Source organism: Oryx dammah, unplaced genomic scaffold, assembly GCF_014754425.2.
Source record: "Oryx dammah isolate SB20612 unplaced genomic scaffold, SCBI_Odam_1.1 HiC_scaffold_12, whole genome shotgun sequence".
NCBI lineage: Eukaryota > Metazoa > Chordata > Mammalia > Artiodactyla > Bovidae > Oryx > Oryx dammah.
In genome coordinates this window covers 52,545,146-52,567,487 of record NW_024070196.1, presented here as the reverse complement: position 1 = coordinate 52,567,487, position 22,342 = coordinate 52,545,146, and the positions used below count along the sequence as shown (strand labels likewise).

Below are 22,342 nucleotides of genomic sequence, written 5' to 3'. Positions count from 1 at the left end.
ATGAAGAAAAAGTTTAAAATTAGATTACAGTGAGAGCTGCACTATGGATATAGTGGCACTATAAACTAAGATCATGGCATCTGGTCCCATCACTTCATGGGAAATAGATGGGGAAACAGTGGAAACAGTGTCAGAGTTTATTTTGGGGGGCTCCAAAATCACTGCAGATGGTGACTGCAGCCATGAATTTTAAAGACACTTACTCCTTGGAAGGAAAGTTATGGCCAACCTAGATAGCATATTCAAAAGCAGAGACATTACTTTGCCAACAAAGGTCCATCTAGTCAAGGCTATGGTTTTTCCAGTAGTCATATATGGATGTGAAGAAAGCTGAGCACCGAAGAATTGATGCATTTGAACTGTGGTGTTGGAGAAGACTCTTGAGAGCCCCTTGGACTGCTAGGAGATCCAACCAATCCATTCTAAAGGAGATCAGTCCTGGGTGTTCTTTGGAAGGAATGATGCTGAAGCTGAAACTCCAGTACTTTGGCCACCTCATGCAAAGAGTTGACTCATTGGAAAAGACCCTGATTCTGGGAGGGATTGGGGGCAGGAGGAGAAGGGGATGACAGAGGATGAGATGGCTGGATGGCATCACCAACTCGATGGATGTAAGTTTGAGTGAACTCCGGGAGTTGGTGGTAGACAGGGAGGCCTGGCGTGCTGCAATTCATGGGATTGCAAAGAGTCGGACACAACTGAGCAACTGACCTGATACTGATCAATATACTTAAGAATTGTGCACTTTAAAAGGGTGAATTTTAGTTACATTCATTAGATCTCAGTCAAGATGTTGCATTTTCAAATTATAGGAACCAGAACCATCTCTTTTTATATATTTATTTTTATTTATTTGACTGCACTAGGTCTTACTTGTAGCATGCAGGATCTTTTGAGTTGCAGCATGTGAACTCTTAGCTACAGCATAAGGGATCTAGTTCCCTGATCAGGGATGGAACACAGGCCCCCTGCATTAGGACTGTGGAATCTTAGCCACTGGATGACCAGGTAAGCCCCTACTCCCATCATCTTATCCCGTTAATTTCACAAACCAGTGCCCAGGAGTCCGTTGCCAGCCGGGCAGTGGGCTAGATACTGAGGATGGAAAGGTGAATGAGATTGGACCAGTCTAAAATGGGGCCTTGGTGCTGAATCTGTTGTTTGGGTGGACAGTGATTGAAACTTCTGACGAGGGGATTAAAGAGATCCACCTTGGAATCCACTGATTAGAGGGGACTGTTTGTCCTTGGATTCATTTCTCCTCCCCAGTTTCGCCAAAGGGGGATAAGAATTAATACTTTATTCCGAGGGTGCTCCAGAGAAGGAACAGATTAGCAGCCGGGAAGCGCTCAATACCTGCCGGGGCCACCACAGTAATCACCCCCAGGCGGTGGTGGGAAGAGTATTGCTAACCCGGTGCAGCTGGTCTCTAATTCCTGGCTGCGGGAAGTGTCCGCAAGCGAGAATAGTGGGTTCCAGGAGCGCCTGCGCAACCGCGCCTCCGCCGCCTGGAGCGTCCCGGCGGTTGCCCAGCAACCAGCTGGCGTGGCAAAGGCGCGAGCATGGAGCCGGAGACCCGGACCTTGAGCGCCGCGGTCCGGGAGCACCTGCGACAACTGTGTCTGCACGAGTTCCCGTGCGGCACCGGCAGCTGGGTGCGGGCGCTGGCGGGGCGGCCGTGGGAGGGGCTCGGGGGTCTGGGAAACGGAGGGGACCGATCAGGGGCCAGGGCAGGGCCTAGGGACGCAGAGCGGGGCTGGGGAAGGGCTGGCTCTGGGTGCTGAGGGCGCCACCAGCCCCAGGAGTTGGTTGATAAGGAGGAGCCTGGAGAGGATGTTTGGATCTGGGCGTTTAGGGAGCGTCCTGACCTGGGGGTGGGGATGGGGGTGGACTGCGGAAACAGGGACGCTGCAGGGGAGGACGAGACGGGCCCCCACCTGTGGCCTGTGGGCGCTGACCCAGGGTAGAGGGCAGGGACCCCGCCTCGAGCAGAGCGGGACCGCAGGGCAGGCTCTCTTAAAGACACCAGCCTCCTTTAGGGGTGAAATATCGTCCTGTGAGCAGTTTTACAGTTAGGACCTGCTGCGATGTGGCCAAAGGGGCTGTCCTCACCAGCTAAGTGCAGGAGGAGCATGACCTTCAGAACCAGGGGCTTCTCAAGTATGCCAGGAAGTCTTGAGTCATGAATGGTTCCCATGGGCTTGGTGGGAAGCTTTTTGGTGTTCCTGTCCGACTCTTTGAGACCCCATGGACTGCAGCATGCCAGGCTGCCCTGTCCTTCACTCTCTCCCAGAGTTTGCTCACACTCATGTTCAGTAAGTCGGTGATGCCATCCAACCATCTCAAGCTGTCATCCCCTTCTTCTCCTGCCCTTAGTCTTCCCCAGCATCAGGGTCTTTTCCAATGAGTCGGCTCTTTGCATCAGGTGGCCAAAGTATTGGAGCTTCAGCTTCAGCATCAGTCCTTTCAATGAATATTCAGGGCTGATTTCCTTTAGGGTTGACTAGTGGGAAGCTGGGACCCCATATTCCCTTGTCAGGCTGGTCCCCATTTTTCATAGAAGAGAAAACCGAGATGCTAATCAAGAAACTAACTTGTTTGATGAACAAACATTGACTGGGCCCCTACTGTGTGCCTGGCATTGTGCTGTGCTTTGGGGTTTCATAGGCAGACGTCTTTCAAGACGAAGGGGTGAAAAAAAAAAAAAAAGACGAAGGGGTGGAAGACAGTAAACTCAAGGACCAAAATCTTTCATCCTCCAATTATGGCATCTAAAGGGCCGGATGTTCAGACTTTGCCACCTCTGCTTTAGAAACCTTTCCTGGCTAAGTACCTCCCACAGATTGCCTTTTACACCTCCTGGCTTCTAAGCTCACCCTGATCGTCCTGTCTTATAGTCTATTCCATTTTAGGAGTTTTGAATCCTTGAGAGGGGGTGAGTCATAAAGAGAGAAATTCTGTTCCTCCCCTCTTCCCTTACTGCAGAATAAGTCACGATTTCTTCCTCAAACTAGCCGAGCATGGCGGGAGCTGATCCCCAGAGAGGAGAAGGCCCTGAGCCCTGGGGAGGAGACAGTAGAAGATCTGCTGGGCCTAGTCCGCAGCGCCCACTCGCCCTGGGCTCTGGTGGAGGGCTCAAGCGCAGAGGACCTTTTCCTGAAAGAGCTGGCAATCCAGAATCCACTGATGCTCAAAGACAGCTTCTTCTACACCTACTTCAGGTCGCTCCGGGTGGTGGCCAAGGATGTGAGTGCTGGGAGTGAGCCTCAAGTACAGGGATGATGAGAGGGGAGCCATTCCCCTTACGGGACTGGGTGATAAGACCTAGCCCTGCCCTCCTCCTGATTAATCTCACCAGCTTGTCCACAGAGCAGGGCTACCAAGCCCAGCAAACTTGCCCAGTTTGTTGCCCCAGAGAAGGGAGGCCCAGCCAGGATAGCCCGTAATGCGGCCCCTGAGGTTTCTGGCCTGACTCTGCGGGATGTAAACTAGAGTGGTCCCTTAAGAGCACAGAGTTCACCATGGCTCTGATTCTTGCCCTCGGGAGCTGACAATCCAGCAAGGGACACAAGACAGGGAAGCCGGAAGGGTGTCAGAGGAGGGGTGAGGCTTGAGAGGTGAGAGGCCATGGCAGGCCCTGGCAGAAGGCTGCAGGAAAGGCGCACAGGAGAGGAAGGGGGTTGGGGTGTAGGGCGGTCGCTCCCTGAGGCTGGACGCACCGTTGCTGTCCTCAAGTAGACTCCAGGGCCGCCCCAGCCACTGCAGCTCCGATCTCCCTTTCCTCCCTTCCAGGTGAGCCTGGTGGACAAAGAGCTCCTGAAGTTTGTGAAGCTTGAAGAGTTGGTGCTGAGTGCTAATCAAATCAAGGAGATTGACACCACCAACCTGCCCCCAACTCTCAAGGTAAAGGAGCCCAGGTTCCATTCTGGGTCTTGGAGCCAGAGCTGCCCAGAAACCCTGCCCCTTCCTTGCCCACTCCCCACGAGGTTTGACCATCATGTCTTGTGCTAAGGGTGGGTCCAAGGCTTTTGAAAGTTTGGCCAGATCCCTTAAAAAGTGAAACACAGGACTTCCACGTGGCCCAGAAATTCCCTTCCTAGGTATACACCCCAAAGCCTCGAAGGCAGGGACTCAGATTCCTGTACGCCAGTGTTCACTGTTCACAGCTGCCAGACGGTGAAGACAGCCTGTGTGTTATCAGCAGATGAATGGAGCAGCAAAATGTGGTCTGTCTACACAGCCATGAAAAGGCATGACAGGGACTTCTCTGGCAGTCCAGTGTGGAAGACTCCTTGCTTCCACCTAAGGGGGCATGGGATCTATCCCTGGTTGGGGAACTAAGATCCCTCATGCCACACAGTGTGGCAAGAAAAAAACAATGACATGAACAATATGGATGATCTTGAAAACGTGATGCTGAATGAAGGAGGTCGGACACAAAAAGCCACGTATTAGATGATTACGTGAAATACGTAGGAGAGGCAAATCCAGAGAGACAGAAAGTACATTAGAGATTACTAGGGGGAGCAGGGAGGGACTGGGGAGATGTTCAGTGGGTAGAGTTTCTGTGTGGGGTGATGAAAAGTTTTGGGAATGGATAGTGATGATGATGGTTGTACCCTGAGTGAGTGTACTTAATGCTGCTGAATTGTCACTTAAAAAGGGTTGAAATCACAAGTTATGTTTTAATATATATAAAACCACAATGAAAAAATGGTAGGCCAGACAATATTATGAGTCGTCAGCTGAGTATATCAAAATAGTCTCAATTTTAAATTAAATGCTGAGACTAGTAAATTTGATGGCAGAAGAGGCTCCATTGTATGTCTGTGTGCCAGGCTCAAGAAGAAAATGAAGGCCTGGGAGGAGAAACACAAGAACTCTGTTATCTCTGGGTTTATTCCTTTGGTCCAGGGGCACTTTGGCTTCCCCAGGGACAACTGCCATGGATTGGGAAGTTGCCAGAATATTACAGGCGTCCCCTCTCGTCCTCTCTGACATCACCTCCACTCCATATTTTAAAGTTTCCTTTGCAAAAGGAAAAGAAGCTTTCTGATAGCTACTGCAGAAATATTTTCTTCCCGAACTCTTTTTTTTTAAATCACCAACCCAAAGGCTGTATTTACTTTATTTTATTATTATACTTTTTACTTTATTTTTTAATATTTATTTACTTGGCTACACTGGGTCTTAGCAGCAGCATATGGGATCTAGTTCCCTGACCAGGAATTGAACCTGGACCCCTGCACTGAGAGCATGTAGTCTTAGCCACTGGACCACCAGGGAAGTCCCTCTTCACGGATCCTTAGAAGGGAGTCCAGGTGGACAGAGAGAGACAAGGCCTGAGTACTTCGCAGCTCCCCTCCTAAGTTGCCCAGGGCTGGAGGAGGGGGTGGACTCTGTTCTCCCTGGGCTCAAGGGCTGGCTGTCTGCTCGTCTCAGGTCCTGGAGCTGTACGGCAACAAGATAACCAGCATGGAGTGTCTGTGCCATCATCCGCCCCCACGGCTCCAGCACTTGGGGCTGGGCCACAACAACCTCCTGGGCCACCTGGAGAGTCTGCATGTTACCAGCGACTACTGGTAACTCGGGAGCCCCCCCGTGGGAAGAGGGAGGAGGGGGCTGGACGTGCCATGGGGGCCCCTCTAACCTGGTGACTTGGAGAACTCAGCTTTGCTCTTTTCTGTAATAACTCCTGGTTGGCTGCTAAGTCCAGACCTAGGGTTTTTTTCCTCTGACCCCATAAACCAAAAATCCCACTGAGGTCCAGGGAAGGGCACCAAGAGCCAATGAGAGTGAGCGGACCTTTTGCTTTGAGGACATGCTTCCAGTTCAGGATTCTTCTTGCTGTTTGGGCCAGTGAATTCTCGGTTCTGAGGGCCGTCCTCCAGCTCCCTGGCCTCCACCCGTCAGAGGCCAGGAGCATCCACCCCAGACCTGCTGTGACAACCCAAAGTGCCACACGGCCACCGGGGGTCAAAGCCATCCCCCCCCACCTGAGAGCTGCTGCCCTATAGATAGGTCTGCTCTGACTTTGTCTCCTTGGTGGGTGAGCGGTGGTCAGTCAGACGTCTGAGGGCAGCAGAGACTACCCATGAAAGCCGATCAGAGGAGGGACTTCCTCGGCAGTCCAGTGGTTAGGACTTTGCCTTCCAATGCAGGGCGTTGCAGGTTCGATCCCTGGTCAGGGAGCTAAGATTCCACGTGCCTTGGGGCTGATAACCCCTAAAACATAAAACAGAAACAACATTGTAACATATTCAATACAGACTTTAAAAATGATCCACATTAAAAAAGACAAAAAAGACCCTCCGTCGGAGGAAGCTGGGCCAGAGAGGCCTATCAAAGCCTCTGTGAGGATTCCTGGGGCCCAGCATCCCAGGCAGACCTCCCTGGGCTGAGGTTCACGACAATTCTTTCCTCACAGCCCAGGAAGGCCTCAAGGAGCAGGGCAGCTTTCCTAGGTGGCCTGGGAACGTGCTCGTGGAAGGCCTGTCTCTGACCCTAATTTCCTCCTTCTCCTCTTTCTCTGTCTTGGCAAAGCTGCCTCTGCACAGCCTTGACCACGCACGATTCCAATCCCTGACTTCCACTGGCCTCCATCGTCAGGGAAGCTGTGAGGCACAGGAAGAGAACACACACTTTGGGTTGTGTGTGACAGCTGAGTTCAGAACTCTGCCAGAGTTCTAGGCATTCCGGTTATTTTTTATTAATTTATTCACTTAAATTTTTTGGCCACATGGCATGTAGGATCTTAATTCCCCAACCAGGGACCAAACCCACACTCCCTGCTGTGGAAGCGCGGAGTGTTAACCACTGAACCTCCAGGGACGTCCCTTAAGTGTTCTGGTCTTTGATTTGGGAAACAGGCTTATGATAACATCACCTGCTTGATGCTGAGTGTGGATTTCATAGAAACATGTATGTGTGAAAGCGCCATCTTTTGCTGTTTTGAATTCAAAAGGAGGGTACACGTCCTGCGAATCCATCTTTCTGATGCTTCCACCAGTTCTCCTGAAGGAGGCTGGTATTAGGCAAAATCTGTGTGCCGGTCCAAACGAAGTGTTCTTCTCAGGTATTTCTGTGACTGGCTGGTCAACATCAGGGCAGGATGAGAGGAGGAAAGAAGGGCAGGAAAGGGCAGGAATTTCCTCCCTAACTGGAGGAAATTAGGGTCAGAGACAGGTCCTCCACGAGCACGTTCCCAGGCCGCCTGGGAAAGCTGCCCTGCGGCTGGAGATGGTCACGTGTGATGGCGGGATTGCGCTCATGAAGTGTCCCCTTGTGAACTGTTGTTGCCACTGCTCTCAGAGCTGGAATCCGTTCACTTTCTGGTTTGCACAGTAGGGAGGCCTGCCACCGGGTGGAAGGTGCAGGGTGCCTCCTCTGTCCCTAGCGGCTGGTTCTTCTTGTGCCCCAAGAAACAAACCAGGGACTTCCCTGGCAGTCCAGTGGCTAAGACTCCACACTCCCAAAGCAGGGGGCCTGGGTTTGATTCCTGGTCAGGGAAGTAGATTCCAGATCCATGACCGAGACCTGGTGCAGTCAAATAAATAAGTAAATATTTTTTTAAAAAAAGGAACAAACCAGACTGCTTCCCATGGTCGTGGCCTGGTCTGACTCTGGGGCACTTCTTCTAGCTTCTAGACCCTTCAAGCCTCACACCCTCTCTTCCCAGGCACCCCTGTTTGTCAGGCTCTCCTACCCCACCCCCACGGCCCCTCTATACAGAGGCCTGCCTCCACCTTCCTCACCAGTCTGTCCATCTCTGCTGAGAACCTTCTAGACGTATGGGAGATAGCTGGATGGTTAGCTGAGAAGAGGTCTATACACATACAAGTTGAGTGGAGGCAGGATGTGACGGCCACCTCTGTGGACAGCAACAGCAAGGGGGTCAGGGGGAACCGGGGGCTCCATCCAGACAGGAGGCTAACTCAGATCAAGAGCAGCCTGAGGCCTGACTGTCAGGGAGGGCCACAGTCTCCCATCCCACCCTCAGCACCAGGCCTTGTCCAGCCGTGACTTGGGGTGCTGGGGGTGCTGGCGGATGCAGGCGCAGTGACACGACTGCGGCTGCCTGTCCCCACTGCTCTGCTCACCTGGCCTCATGCTCCTGGGCCGTGCCGCTCGCCTTTTAGGCCCAACCTCGTCTCCCTGGACCTGAGCTTCAACAACCTGACGGACCTGCAGAGCATGGTGGCCGGCTTGCAGACACTGCAGCACCTGAGGCTGCTGCTCCTCCAGGGCAATCCACTGGCCCTGGTGCCCCACTACCGGGGCTTCACCATCGACAGCCTGGCCAGGCTCTGCGTGCTGGACGACATCACCGTGGCGTCCAGTGAGAAGCATCTCTTCCGGGGGCTCAGCCACAGCGAGGGTGAGGGAGCCAAGGCGCCCTAGGGCTTGGGGGAATTGTTGAGGGCCCCCCACCCCAACCACCTCCCTACTGGGTGCACATGTCTTGTTTGTCACCCAGTTCGGCTGACTCAGACCCTGGTCAGGTGTAACTCACTTTCTTGGGCAGAGTTCTCTCCCATATTTTGATCCACGTGATTGAGATCTGGGAACAGAAATGGTAGGGGGTCGGAGGTCCCCTCCCTTCCTTCCGAGACAAATGGGAAACATTCTTTAAATCAGCTTCTTGGCTTGCTGGTGGCTTGAGATCACCTCTTGTGGCTGTACCAGAGTCTTCTCAAGGTCAGGGTGATGATACAGGGTATAATAGCTCTGCCCTCTGCCTGTCAGGCACCAGCTAAAGTCACATTGCCTCCATCTGCAAGCATCCTGCAAAGCAGCTCCTGCCATTTCCATTATACAGATCAGGAAAACAAGGCTGAAGAGGGGCGTCTTGCCCAAAGGAAAGTGAAAGTGTCAGTCACTCAGTCGTGTCTTGACTCTTTGTGACACCATGGACTGTAACATCTGTCCTTGGACTTCTCCAGGCAAGGATACTGGAGTGGGTAGCCATTCCCATCTCCAGGGGATCTTCCTGACCCAGGCATCGAAGCCATTGCAGGCGGATTTTTTACTGTCCGAGCCACCAGGGAAGCCGCTGAGACTTACCCCAGTTCCCTGCATGTTGAACTTGGCAGTGCTGGGACATGAACCCAAGTCTGCAAAGTGAGGCTCAGCCCAGCTCAGAGCAGGAGGCAGGAGGGGTGCTCACCTGGCCTCCTTTGCTCTCTGTCTGTCCATCTCATCCCTCAGTTCCCCTCACCCCTGCCTGTTCCCTCCTGTAGATCTCCTGGCGCCCGAGGCGCAGATATTGGTGACTGTTGGAAACCTCCGAGGGGTGCTGGACTCCTCGGTCTTGGACCCAGAACCAGGGCCCCAAGGCCCTTTCATCACTTACAATTACTATGTGACATATGATTTTGTAGAAGATGAAGAAGGTGAAGGAAGCCAATACGGCGGAGTCCTGGCCGAGGTAGGTGCCTGGGGCAGCTCTGCCCTTGGGTTCTCAGGGTCCCCTGTGCAGACAGGATGGCTTTAGGGAAACCAGGAAACCCCTTAACATGGATCTTTCCAATTCATACCCTCCTCTGAACAGGAAGGCAGCTTCTGCTCAGCCCCTTTCTTGAAAGTGGTGTTGCTGGCTGGCTCAGTTGCTTCAGTCGTGTCCAACTATTTGCGATCCCCTGGACTGTAGCCTCCGGGCTCCTCTGTCCCTGGGATTGTCCCAGCAAGAATACTGGAGTGGGTTGCCATCTCCTCCTCCAGGGGATCTTCCCGACCCAGGGATCGAACCCACATCTCTTATGTCTCCTGCAAGTGGGTTCTTTACCACTAGCACCACCTGGGAAGCCCCTTGAAGCTGGAGTGATTCTCAGTCATGCTCACCCCTTCCTCATGCCCCTTGAAACAGAAGCAAAGGACCTAACAAGGAAGCAGCTCAGATTCTCAGGACTAGGCTGTGGGCCTCCCAACCCTGTCCTCCAACTCCCCCTGTACTTTCCCTCTCCCTTCCCCTCACAAGAAAACCCAACAGTGTCATCCGACTAGGAGAAATGCGAGGGTTTCCTAGTGTGTGAAGAAATTGTTACTATTTTTACTCTTTATTCTTAGTCTTCATGTACTTATTTGTCTGTGCCGGGTCTTAGTTGCAGAATGTTGGACCTTCCATCTTTGCTGTGGCATGCAGGATCTTTAGTTGTGGCGTGTGGGATCTAGTTCCCTGACCAGGGATTGAAGCCAGGCCCTCTGTGTTGGGAGCTTGGAGTCTTAGCCACTGAACATCCAGAGAAGTCCCTGTCTTTACTCTTAACATAGAACTTTCAGAAGAATAAAGACTGGGTGTTTTCTTTGTTTGCTTGGTTGGTTTTTAACTTCCTGCCCTCTAAGGCCATGCGTTTCTTTGCTTCACATCCATCAAGCACAGGCGCCCGTTCACACCACGTGCGCATCGTGTCGGGCGTGAGCTCTGAGGCCAGCAGTCTTGAATGTATTTTCACGTCTTTGACAGATCATCAAGCCCCCTTCCAGCTTGGAACAGCTGGGTGAGGACATTCTGGAAGAAATCATCGAAGACATAGAAGAGTCCTTGGAATCAGGGCTGGCCTCCCTGTCCGAGTCGGGGGAGATGGAGGAGTCCATTGTCTCTGGCGCTTCCGAGCCGTTGCCACGGTCCATAGGCTCTGCAGAAGAGCTGGCCAAGCTGCGGCCGCTCCTGGATCCCCGGCTCTGCCCATCCCCGGGGTAAGGATGCTCACGGGGCTGGGGGCCGGGCCCAGACCACACCGGGTGTTTACCGTTCTCTGTGCCCCCATCCCTCCTGGCCTTCTGTCCCTGGCTTTGCTAATCTTCTCAAAGCCCTCCCCGATGGCACAGCTCCCCACCATGTGGCCTCTCTGCTCCCAAGGACAGTACTCTTCAGCACGGTCCCCAAGCCCTGGTCTGACGTCATCCCCTGCAACTACGAGCTGCAGCACACACTGAAGGACCTGGTGCCGCTCAAGGCCTTCCTGCTCTCAGGGACCACGGTCACCATCGTGGAGGAGAAGGTGGGCGCCAGCGTTCTCCAGGCTTCATACGCTGCCCCTGTCTCCTGTGCTCTGCTTTCCGGTCGGGTATCTGTAGCCCTGCTCCCCCACTGGCGAAGTCTCTGTGCTTTTCCAGGAAGATCCCAGCTAGTCCCCTCCCCGCCTCCACTCCCTAGATTCTCTCCTGGCCTGTGGAGCAGCCGCCTTCCTCAGACAGTCCCTTGGCTGCTAAGAAGGGCAAAGGAGAGAAGGACAAGAAGGAGAAGGAGAAAGACAAGAAAGACAAGAAGGGCAAAGACAAGGCAGGCAAAGGGGAGAAAGAACCCCCCAAGGTACCTCCAGGTGGGGGCGGTGGCCTGAGTGGTGGGAGGATGCTCCTGGCCCCCTGCCCACCCTGTCCACCCACCTGGCCTCTCCCCACAGGCACAAAAGGGGGGCAAGAAGCAGAAGGAGCTTCCTAAGGAGATGCACCAGGACCCGCCCATCCTGCGGGTGCTGGGTAGCAGCCCAGTGGTGCTAGAGTCCCTGCTGGCGGGGGAGCCGTTCGTGTCTACCGTGTGCAACTTTGGGGTGATCCGGACCTTGGAAGCTGACCGGCTGACACTTAACAGGGTATAACGGCCCCCCACACCCCTTCCCCGCCCACAGATGCCTGGGGGGGAGGGGACAGAGGGGGGTGTGTTGGGGAAGGGGGAGTAGAACCACAAGAGGGTGGGGGTGAGGCATGCAACAAGGGTCATCTGCCCGATGGGTGGCCTTCTCGAGTTTGAAGGGCCAGGCAAGCAGGCAGGCCGGGCAGCTCCTCCGGAGGAGACCCCCGCCTCACCCCCCTGGTCTAAGAGGGACCCTGGCCAGGGAGCTCTCACCCGCTAGTGTCTGGACCCAGCTCTCCCCCGGTACCCCCCGACTCCAGTGAGGAACCTATTCTGTGGTTCTCTCTCTCAGGATGCAAAGAAGAATAAGAAAGGTAAAAAAGGTAGGTGCCGATGAGGGGCAGAGGGCAGGGAGGCTTTGCCGAGGGTTCCTGTAAGTTGCCCCAGGGCGGGTGGCGAGTGAACACCAGACATTGCTTTCCAGCTGCACTGGAGGTGAAGTCCAAGACCAAGATGCCAGCAGCACCAGGTGACAGCCCTCGGCCTGGTTGGCACCTTCTCCCTGGGTCCTCACCTGGTTGGCCAGCACCAACCACCCCCCGCCCTCATGACATAATCACCTTCCAAAGGTCCCACCTCCCAACAGCATCACCCTGGGGGGCTGGGATTTCCACACAGGAGTTTGAGGAAGGGCACAAATATAGCAGGGCTCCCCGAGGGGTCAGCCTGACTGGGGACTGAAGGGATGCGAGGATGGAGAGTAGTATCTTCCAGCCAATGGGAGGGCCACGCCTACCTTGAGGACCAAGCCCTGAGTCTTCCCTGTGGCCCTGTGCACAGGTGCCTGCCCCGGGCAGGACAGGCGTCCTGGGGCAGGGCAGGACGGAGTGGGGAGGGGGGGCTCGGGTTCGGGGGTCCATTGTCCTTCCAGCTCAGTGGTAATCCTGCTCCTGCACAGCATGCTAAGTCACTCAGTCGTCTCTGAATCTTTGCGACCCCATGGACTGTGCCCCACCAGGCTCCTCTGTCCGTGGGGATTCTCCAGGCAAGAATACTTGACCCTCCTCCAAGGGATCTTCCCCAGCCAGGGACTGAACTGGTGCCTTATGTCTCCTGCATTGGCAGGCAGCTTCTTTCACCATGTGAGCCCTTCCTGGGAAGCTCCTGCAGGGCATTAGCTCTTCTTTGCTGTATGAGGATCTCGGGCTTGTTGTGTAGGCAGTGGCAGCACTGAAATAGGTAAGTTTTAGATTTAATTTTTAGAACTGTTTGGCTTATGGGGAAAGATGGAAGACATTGCTCAGTTGGGAGATTGCTGCAAAAGTCTAGGTAAGATCATAGCAGTGCTGTTAGCAGCAGGCAATGTGGAAACAGCCCAGATGACCATCAGTGGATGAACTGGATACAGTGGGATTTTTCAAAGAAAAAAATTACTTGCTGTGCTAGGTCTTAGTTGTGGCAATCCAGTTCTGTAGTTGTAGCATGCATGACCTTTAGCTGTGGGACTTGAGACCTTTTAGTTGTGGCATGTGGGATCCAGTTCCCTGACCAGGGATCGAACCTGGGCCCCCCTGCATTGAGAGCTCAGACTCGTCTTAGCCACTGGGCCACCAGAGAAGTCCCCATACAATTATTCCATCATGAAAAGGAATGAATCCCTGACACATCCAACTCCATGGGTAAAGCTTGAAAAAAGTGCTGAGGGCAAGAAGCCAGACACAAAAGACTGCATAGTGTATGATTCCATTTTATATGAAATGTCGAGATTAGTCAAATCCATAGAGACAGAGCGTAGATCAGTGGTTGCCTGGAAGTGAGGGAGGGGAAAGGGGTGTAACTGCCTAGTGGGTTTCCATTTGGGGTGATGAAAACGTTCTGGAATTAGTGGTGATGGTTGCATAACACTGTAAATGTACTAAAAGTCACCGAACTGTATACTTTTAAATGGTTTAAATGTTTTGAATTTTATGAGAATTTTCTCTCGCTGGAAAAAAAAAAAGTCACCTTAAAAAAAAAAAAAAAGAAACACTTAAGGCAAGAATCAGAGCCTGGGCTTAGGAATGGGTGGTGAGGATGGTGTGGAGAAGACAGAGCAGAGAGCCATGAGGAAGAAGGAACAGGCCGACTGGTGACTGGGGAGCAGGCGCAGGCGCAGGCAGGACTTCTGCCTGGCAGTGACTGGGGCCTGGCGGTGCGGGGGCGGCGGGAAGATGAGCTCAGCTTTGGGGACGTGAATTGAGAAGTTGAGTCGAGTGTGCATCCAGAGTCCCCATGGTTGACAGTGCTGCTGAGCTGCCTCCTCTTCCCTGACTCCGTCTCCTCTGCCCTGGTCAGACCACCTAGTGGTCTTCACTCAGAATGCCTGCAGTTTCCTTAGCCTGCACGGGGGATGTCTACTCAGAGGGCTTACTGCACACTTCCCACTCCCTCCGCTGCTGCTTCCTGGGTCAGTCAGCTTCCGTGACCCTTCTCCAGGGAAGCTGATCATCTGGTTGGGGTTAGGCCCTTTATCTTCTTCACGACATCCTGTGTTTTCCTTTACAGGAAATCACAATGATCACAGGTATCACAATGATAGCTACATAGATGTGAATCTGTGTAGGTGCTTAATTTTTTTTAATATTTATTCATTTATTGGCTGCACCAGGTCTTAGTTGCTGCATGTGGGATCTAGTTCCCTGACCAGGGATCGAACTTGGGCCCCCTGCATTGGGAGCTGAGAGTCTTAACCACTGGACCAGCAGGGAAGTCCCAGGTGCTTAATTTTTAAAAATTTATTTATTTATGGCTGCACCGGGTCTTCATGCTGCACACAGGCTTTCTCTAGGGGCGGTGAATGGGGGCTACTCTCTAGGTGCAGTGCAAGGGCTTCTCACTGCAGGGGCTTCTTGTTGCAGAGCACGGGTTCTAGAATGAGAGCTCAGTAGCTGCAGCACACGGGCTTAGTGGTCCCGCAGCACGTGAGATCTTGGGCTTCCCCGGTGGATCAGATGGTAAAGAATCTGCCTGCAATGTGGGAGACCTGAGTTCGATCCCTGGGTTAGGAAGATTCCTTGGAGGAGGGCATGGCAACTCACTCCCATATTCTTGCCTGGAGAACCCACGGATAGAGGAGCCAGGTGGATGCAAAGAGTCCGTGGGGTCGCAAAGAGTCGGACACGACTGAGCAACTAACATACACACACACGTATGTACACACGAGTAAGCTCCAGAAGGGCAGGAGCTGTGCTTGTATCCTTTAAAGTCACACAATCTCCAGCTCCCAGCACATCGACTGAATGAATGAACCAGCTTATAGATGGTGTTTAAAGCCATGAAAATATGAGCTTGTTGATAGGAAAGGGTTGACCCCAGTACCCTGGGAAACACTACAGATTCTGAGCAGGAAGGGAAAGCAAGACCTGGAAGAGTCAGACTTCCTTAACTAAACTAACTTAACTAAAACAAAACCTAAGGATGTTGATAGAAATACAGAAATAGCCAAGCCAAGGTGAGGTAGCCAGCCACTCAAGGTAAGTTCACAATGTCTGCCACCCGGTGAGAAATTACCAGGCATGTAAAAAAGCAAGACAAGTCAATATATAATGAAACTGAATCAATTGTAATTGACTCAGCAATGACATATATGATAGAATTCATAGACAAGGACATTAAATCCATCTTTATCATTATATTCCATAGAGCCAAGAAGCTAGAGGAAAGATTGACCATGTTACATAGTGACATGGAAGATAAATCAGAATTTTAGAGATGAAAACCACAGTATCACTTGAAAAATGTACTCAGCGGGATTAATGGCAGATTAGACAATGCAGAAGGAAGACTGAGGAAACTAACTCGAAGCAGTAGAAATTATCCAGAGTTAAACTCAGAGAGAAAAATGGCTGGAAAAAGAATGAACAGAGCATTAGTGATCAGTGACATAAATTCAAAGGAAATCACATCCACAGAGTGGGAGCCCCCAAAGGAGAGTGGGAAGGGAAGACACAAATTTAAGGTGATAGTTTTCAAATCTGAGTGTTTAAATGGCCACTGTTCTGCTGCTGTCCTCTGGTTTGCTTTTTTTTTTTTCTGATGATAAATCTGAAGTCATCTTTATCTTTGTCCCTCTGTATATAATGTGTCCTTTTTCTCTATCTCTCTTTAAGCTTTAAAAGTTTTCTCTTTATCACTAATTTTAAGCAATTTTATTGTTAAGCCCTGGGATTAAAATGAGCTTAAAGAAAGCTTTTACTTTTTACATTTTTGCTGAATGTCTGGCTTAACTGAGGAAGCCACATATGCCAAGCTACTTCTGCAGTGAGTCTGTGTGAGGTTTGCTGTAGTTAATGTGTGAAGAAAACCTGTTCTCACATGGACATGCAACTGGAAAAGAGGGAAATACCTTAATAGACTTTTGAATAATTGTGGATATGCTTTGACATGACATCAGGCTTGACAACCAGTAGTTTTTAAAAGAAGGTTGTTACAACGTGGAAACAATCTATATGGATGAAGTTTTTCATAATAAGTTATGTTAAAGTCATTAGTCTACATTGCCTTAAAAAAAAAAAACACTGCATTTTGAACATCTGTCTTACTCATGAACAATTGCTAACATCTGGTCATTGTTTTTTGTGAAATATTGGTTCACTGAGTTACGCATATTTTCCAACTTTTCACATGTTTCTTTATCCATTATCTCCAAATGGATTTCTTTATCATCAAACCTATCATTGGAAAAGTCTTCCAGTATTGGAAAACTGTTAAGTTCATGGTGGCAGATACAATGTTACAAAGTTCTACTTGAAAGTGCAAATATTATAAATGTATTTATCCAAATGCTTTCAGATGTTTTGCCTGGAGTACCAGGGTTGCTTCATTTGTTTTTTAGAAAATATTTGCCAAATATTCATGCTGAAATAACCATATTTTAAAATATATTTATTTATTTATTTATTTATTTGGCTGCCCCCAGTCATGAGGGATTTAGTTCCCTGACCAGAAATGGACCTGGCCCCTTGCATTGGGAGCGTGGGGTCCTAGCCACTGGGCCCGCCAAAGAAATGCAGAAATAACCATATTTTGTCAGCCTTTTTTCAAGTGAAAAAGATGTCTGAAGAAAAAGCAGCTACTTCATCTTGTAACTCAAATGGAAGCTTGTTGAATGACTTGATTAGATGTGATTTGTGCCTTATTACGGTTACGACCCCAGGGCAATTCTGAAACCATGCTGGCTTGGGGACCCAGGTCAAGTTTGCATTTTGGGGACGGAGTCGCCCGGGCCTGCCGTGCACCAACAACCCGCTCGTCGCTCCGGATTCACATTTTCATATTCCCTCAGAAGTAAAATCTTTGGTTTCAGTGTTCGAAAGTGACTATCAGCCCGAGCCCTTGACGTTGGAGATCCAGATCCAGCTGATACAGTGGCGCTCGACGGAGGAGGCGCTCCGGGGGCTCGTCATATAGGGCGGGATTAAAGGTGGTTCTGACACCGTGGATGTCCGGCCGGTCCGGTTCTGACCCCGCGACTGTCCGGCCTGCTGGTTCTGACACCGGTCTGTCCAGCCGCCGCCGTGCGTCCGGGGAGCGGGGTGCTGGCCAGGAGGAGCGGGGAATGCCTGGCTAGGGAGGAGCAGGAGGCTAGCGGGGTTGGGGCGGCCGGCCAGGGAGGAACGGCGGCGTTGGGGGGTAGGGGTTGCAGCCGGGAACTGGAAGCGGGTGCCTGGCGGCGGGGAGCCAGGGAGAGCCGGGGAGGACCTCTTGGCCGGCAGGTGCATGGGGTGGGAGGGGCCCCGCCCTCCAGAAGCCCCGCCCCCAAGCCCGACCTCCGCGGCTGGGGAGGCGGCGGTGCGCGGGCTTGGCCAGCGCTCGGGGCCGCCGCGGAGCCCCGCCCTCCTCCCGAGCCCAGAAGAGCAAACTGTGCTCACCTGGTGCCGCTGCGCGAGCTCCTCGCCTGTGCTCAGACGGCGTCACGGCTCAGGTAGGTCGGCGAGGGGCGGGCGAACGGGTGTCGGGTCTGGGGCGCCTGGAGCCCCTCTGCTGGGAGGGGCGTGTCCCAGTGTGAGCAGAGGGGTGCCGGGCCCCTGCCCGGGAGGGGCAGTGCGCCGACCTGGTTGCACTGGGGTCGTGGTCGCCCTGCCCGGCGGGAGCCTCTTCCTGCCCCCAGTGAACCGTCGGGGCCGGGGTGGGGGGGTCTCCTGATACCTCTCGGCTTCTGTTCGCCCCACTGGGGCAAGAATGCCGAATGGCCGGAGCTGGGGGCAGCCTGGGGGCGCTTGCTCCGGATTCCCCGTCATGCAGCGCTGCTCACTGTGCTCCGGCCCGGAGAGGGGTGCCTACCGCGGGGCTCTGGTCCTTGTTCTGGCCACCCTGCGGGACTTTGCGCCCCCACAACAGTCCTTTACGGACTGTCGTGTGGAGAATGAACCAGCTCTCGACCCTTTCCCTCATCGAAGCATACCAGGTCACCGAGACCAGTGAGGATCCCAGAAGCAATTTCCGACCCTTAGGGCTCAGCACCCACTTGAGTGAGGGTAAGGCGTGCACTCACCGAAGCTTGGGACCAGGCTTGGGGGCTCACAGAATGGAGGGAGGCTTATGTTTAGCAGGTACTGAATTGGATTCACAGTAAGTGCCGTGGAGTGGGGAGCAGAGGAACGGCCCTGTCCTTGCGGTGGGGAGTTGGGGGTTAGCTCCCGCAGTGGAGCGCCGAGGAATTGGGCGCACTTGGGAGCGCTGTGGGCAAAGGGGCAATCGGGTCCACAGCGCCTCTGAAACGCACAAGTCAAAACCAAACTGCTGGCTTTGCGCCCTTCTCGGTAAATGGCACCACCAATCTGCCCCCCCTCTCCCCTTCCCCTGGCGTCCTCTCCCGCAGCAAGCGTATCTCCCACACCTGAAAGCCATTTTCCGTGCCTGCAATCCATCTGGTCCTCAGGCGCCCCACAACCTCCACCCTAGTCTCAGCTGCGCTCCCTTACTGACTAATGGAAGAGTTTGCTAGCTACTTTCGTGTTTCTATTCTTGCCCTTCCATAAACCATCATCTAAGCATCAGCAGTATGCTTATGGACAGGGAGGCCTGGCATGCTGCGATTCATGGGGTCGCAGAGTCGGACACGACTGAGCGACTGAACTGGACTGAACTGAAGCATCAGCAGTAGTGACCTTTCAAACAATGTAAATTCTTTTACTCCCTCTGCTAAATCCTCTAAGGCATTTCTGCAGTGCTTACAATAAAACCCTAAACCTTTCCCGGGAACTTCACTATGGATCTTATATGTGACCTTCCTCAGGCTTTTGCTTCTGCTTCACTACCTACCACTTTCCTCCTTGTCCTTTACACTCCAGCCACACTGCACACCTCCTGTCCTGTCAGGAGCTCTGCACTCAACTGTTCCCTCCGGCCCAGACCATGCTCTCCCCTCCTCTCCCCAGTCCGCCTCCCCAGATCTTTAAAAATGATTTCTGGCTGCACTGGGTCTTCGTTGCTGCTCGCTTGCTTTCTCTGGTTGCAGTGAGCAGGGGCTCTAGCTGTGGTGCTCGGGCTTCTCATTGCAGTGACTTCTCTTGTTGTGGGTCATAGGCTCTAGGCATATGGGTGTAGCTGCCCCACGGCAGGTGGAATCTTCCCGGACCAGGAATGAAACCCATGTCCCCTGCATTGGCAGGTGGATTCTTAACCACTGGATCACCAGGGAGGTCTCCCCCTCCCCCCAGACCTTTATGTGGTTTGGATCCTTACTTTGTTCAGTTGCTCAGGTATTCTTTTTCAGGGAGGTCTTGCTAAACTACTGGCTTCCGGGTAGTAGACAGCCTTCCGGGTCACTATTCCATCATACTGCTTTAATTTCTTCTCAGCACTCTGAGGTTTGTACTGGCTTCTTGGACTGTGAGAGCTGCGACCCTGCCAGTTTTGCCTGCTATGGCAGCCCTGGCAGCTATCAGTTCAGTCCCTCAGTCGTATCGGACTCTTTGTGACTCCATGGACTGCAGCACACCAGGCTTCCCTGTCCATCACCAGCTCCTGGAGCTTGCTTAAACTCATGTCCCTAGAGTCGGTGATGCCATCCAACCATCGCATCCTCTGTCATCCCCTTCTCTTCCTGCCTTCAATTTTTCCCAGCATCCGGGTCTTTTCCAATGAGTCAGTTCTTTGCATCAGGTGGCCAAAGTATTGGAGTTTCAGCTTCAGCATCAGTCCTTCCAATGAATATTCAGGACTGATTTCCTTTAGGATTGACTGGTTTGATCTCCTTGCAGTCCAAGGGACTCTCAAGAGTCTTCTCCCACACCACAGTTCAAAAGCACAGTTCTGGCAGATGCTTTTGGGGGAGTGGCAGCAGAGACAACAGGGATGAGCTTAATGCAGGTAGACTGGATCGAAGTGATGGCTAGCTGGTCCAGGACATAGCAGGGAGGTGACGAGGAGGGAGACTGAGGCCTGGCCTTGCTACTGTGAGCTGTGGGTAGGTTGCTGTGCTAAGTTACCATTTCTCAGCCTTCTCTTTGGATCACTGGGAGGCTTGCTAAGAGAAAACCAGAGCTCAGTAAGCAGTAGGAACTGGTGAGAGGTGGCTGCAGGGGAGCCTGATACAAGTCTATGGCTTCCCCATTTGTTTCATGCTCTTCCTGTGCATGCTTTTGTGTTTTCCCTAAAGCCCTGTTTAAGTGACTCCCCAGGAAACCCAAGCCACGCGGGGCAGGTGTGAAGGGCGTGTTCTGTGGCCTGTCACCTGCTGCTGCCCTACAGTGGTTCCTGCCCGCTCCCCAGGGGGCCAGACTCCCTAAGGACAGTGTCTGGGGCTGTCATCTCTGACACTGGGTCTTCCATCAACAGACCACTCTCGAGTTTCTTTCTGGAAATAAGCTGTGTCATTTTCATTGAAACTCATTAGGTACTTGAGTTTCTTGGGAAAGATTGAAAACACTTGTGGTGTCTCATATATCTAAAGTGGCTGTAAGTCTCTTTGGAGAAAAAGTTGAGCCAACTTCTCTAATGACAGCAGAAGGGAAGCAAGCGCTGGCACGGCAGGCGCGCTTGGTCTGTTCCACGGGAGGAGGCTGCGGAAGGAGCCAGAGGACACACTGAAAAAAATAAAAAGGACCTAGTTGCTGGAGGCTCAATGGTTGTGGTGCCAGGCTTAGTTGCTCTGAGGTATGTGGGATCTTCCTGGATCAGGGATCAAACCCTTATCTCCTACACCAGCAGGCAGATTCTTTACCATTGAACCACCAGGGAAGCAGAGATGCCAGAGACATAGGTTCGATCTCTGGGTGGGCAAGATCCCTTGGAGGAGGAAATGGCAACCCACTCCAGTATTCTTGCCTGGAGAATCCCATGGACAGAGGAGCCTGGTGGGCTACAGTCCATGGGGTCCCAGAGAATCGGCCATGACTGAGCAACTTAGCACGAATGCAGGATGGTGGGTTGCTCTTGGATGGAGGAGGTGGAGGCTGGGCCAGGACTGCATCCGCTCACCAGTGCTCTCCTTGCAGGACCACCATGTTCCGCAGGGTGGGGTGGCTGGTCCCGTACACCCTTGCAGTGTTGCTGCTCAGCTGCCTGTTCTTTCTGAAGAAGGAGGCCAAGCCAGCGGGGAGGCTCGTGGCCCGACAGCCCTTCTGGGCTCCCCCAGGGCTCCGGCGCAGCCCATGTCTACCCAACCACACAGTGGCTAATGCCTCCCTGTTCCTGCCCACCCGTCACCGCCTCTTCTTGACCTACCGCCACTGCCGCAACTTCTCCATCCTGCTGGAGCCTTCGAGCTGTGGCGAGGACACCTTTTTGCTCCTGGCCATCAAGTCGCAGCCCGGCCACGTGGAGCGGCGCGCGGCCATCCGCAGCACATGGGGCCGGGCGGGAAGTTGGGCTAAGGGCCGGCAGCTGAAGCTGGTGTTCCTCCTGGGGTTGGCAGGGCCTGCTCCCCCGGCCCCGCTGCTGGCCTACGAGAGCCGCGAGTTTGATGACATCCTGCAGTGGGACTTTGCCGAGGACTTCTTCAACCTAACACTCAAAGAGCTGCACCTGCAGCGCTGGGTGGCTGCTGCCTGTCCCCAGGCCCATTTCGTACTAAAAGGAGATGATGACGTCTTTGTCCATGTCCCCAATGTGCTGGAGTTCTTGGATGGCTGGGACCCAGCCCAGGACCTCCTCGTGGGGGACGTCATCCGCCAGGCCCTGCCCAACAGGAACACCAAGGTCAAGTATTTCATCCCACCCTCGATGTACAGGGCCCGCCACTACCCGCCCTATGCTGGGGGTGGGGGCTATGTCATGTCCAGAGCCACCGTGCAGCGCCTCCAGGCGGCTGTGGAAGAGGCTGAACTCTTCCCCATTGATGACGTCTTTGTGGGGATGTGTCTGAGAAAGCTGGGGGTGAGCCCCATGCACCACGCTGGCTTCAAGACTTTTGGAATCCGGCGGCCCCTGGACCCTCTAGACCCCTGTCTGTACCGAGGGCTCCTCCTGGTCCACCGCCTCAGCCCCCTGGAGATGTGGACCATGTGGGCACTGGTAACAGACGAGGGGCTCAAGTGTGCAGCTGCCCCCTTGTCCCAGCTTCCTGGGGTGGGCTGAGCGAGTGGACTGTTTAATTTTTCAATCATGATGAGAAATCAAGAACCCTGCAACCTGGCCCTGGACAGGCTACAGGGAACGGTGACTTTGTTTTTGTAAATCCCTCCCAAACCTTCCTAACTTTGATTAAAATACTGAAATCTGGCTAACTTGTACCAGTATGTGTTAAATGGGCAAAGCATGGCAAATGCTGCCAGAACTCCATGAGGT

At 53.0% G+C, this 22,342-nt stretch overlaps 2 protein-coding genes across 4 annotated transcripts; both read left to right on the top strand.

Annotated features, from left to right (window-relative positions):
- The first annotated feature begins 1,555 nt into the window (after window positions 1-1,555).
- On the top strand, window positions 1,556-17,192 carry LRRC43 (leucine rich repeat containing 43). Of its 3 annotated transcripts, XM_040250666.1 has the most exons (13): window positions 1,556-1,655; window positions 2,986-3,246; window positions 3,793-3,903; window positions 5,443-5,582; window positions 8,139-8,377; window positions 9,240-9,427; window positions 10,463-10,695; window positions 10,859-11,000; window positions 11,156-11,311; window positions 11,403-11,591; window positions 11,925-11,955; window positions 12,057-12,101; window positions 16,917-17,192. In XM_040250666.1, the coding sequence occupies exons 1-13, from the start codon at window positions 1,563-1,565 to the stop codon at window positions 17,018-17,020; spliced, it is 1,932 nt and encodes a 643-aa protein (XP_040106600.1). In that variant the 5' UTR covers window positions 1,556-1,562; the 3' UTR covers window positions 17,021-17,192. The 3 variants fall into 3 exon arrangements, with proteins under 3 accessions (XP_040106600.1, XP_040106602.1, XP_040106601.1); XM_040250668.1 differs by lacking the exon at window positions 2,986-3,246; XM_040250667.1 differs by lacking the exons at window positions 11,925-11,955; window positions 12,057-12,101.
- Window positions 17,193-17,446: 254 nt separating this feature from the next.
- On the top strand, window positions 17,447-22,276 carry B3GNT4 (UDP-GlcNAc:betaGal beta-1,3-N-acetylglucosaminyltransferase 4). Its single transcript, XM_040250707.1, has 3 exons — window positions 17,447-17,534; window positions 18,010-18,087; window positions 21,052-22,276. The coding sequence occupies exon 3, from the start codon at window positions 21,059-21,061 to the stop codon at window positions 22,130-22,132; it is 1,074 nt and encodes a 357-aa protein (XP_040106641.1). The 5' UTR covers window positions 17,447-17,534; window positions 18,010-18,087; window positions 21,052-21,058; the 3' UTR covers window positions 22,133-22,276.
- Window positions 22,277-22,342: the final 66 nt, after the last annotated feature.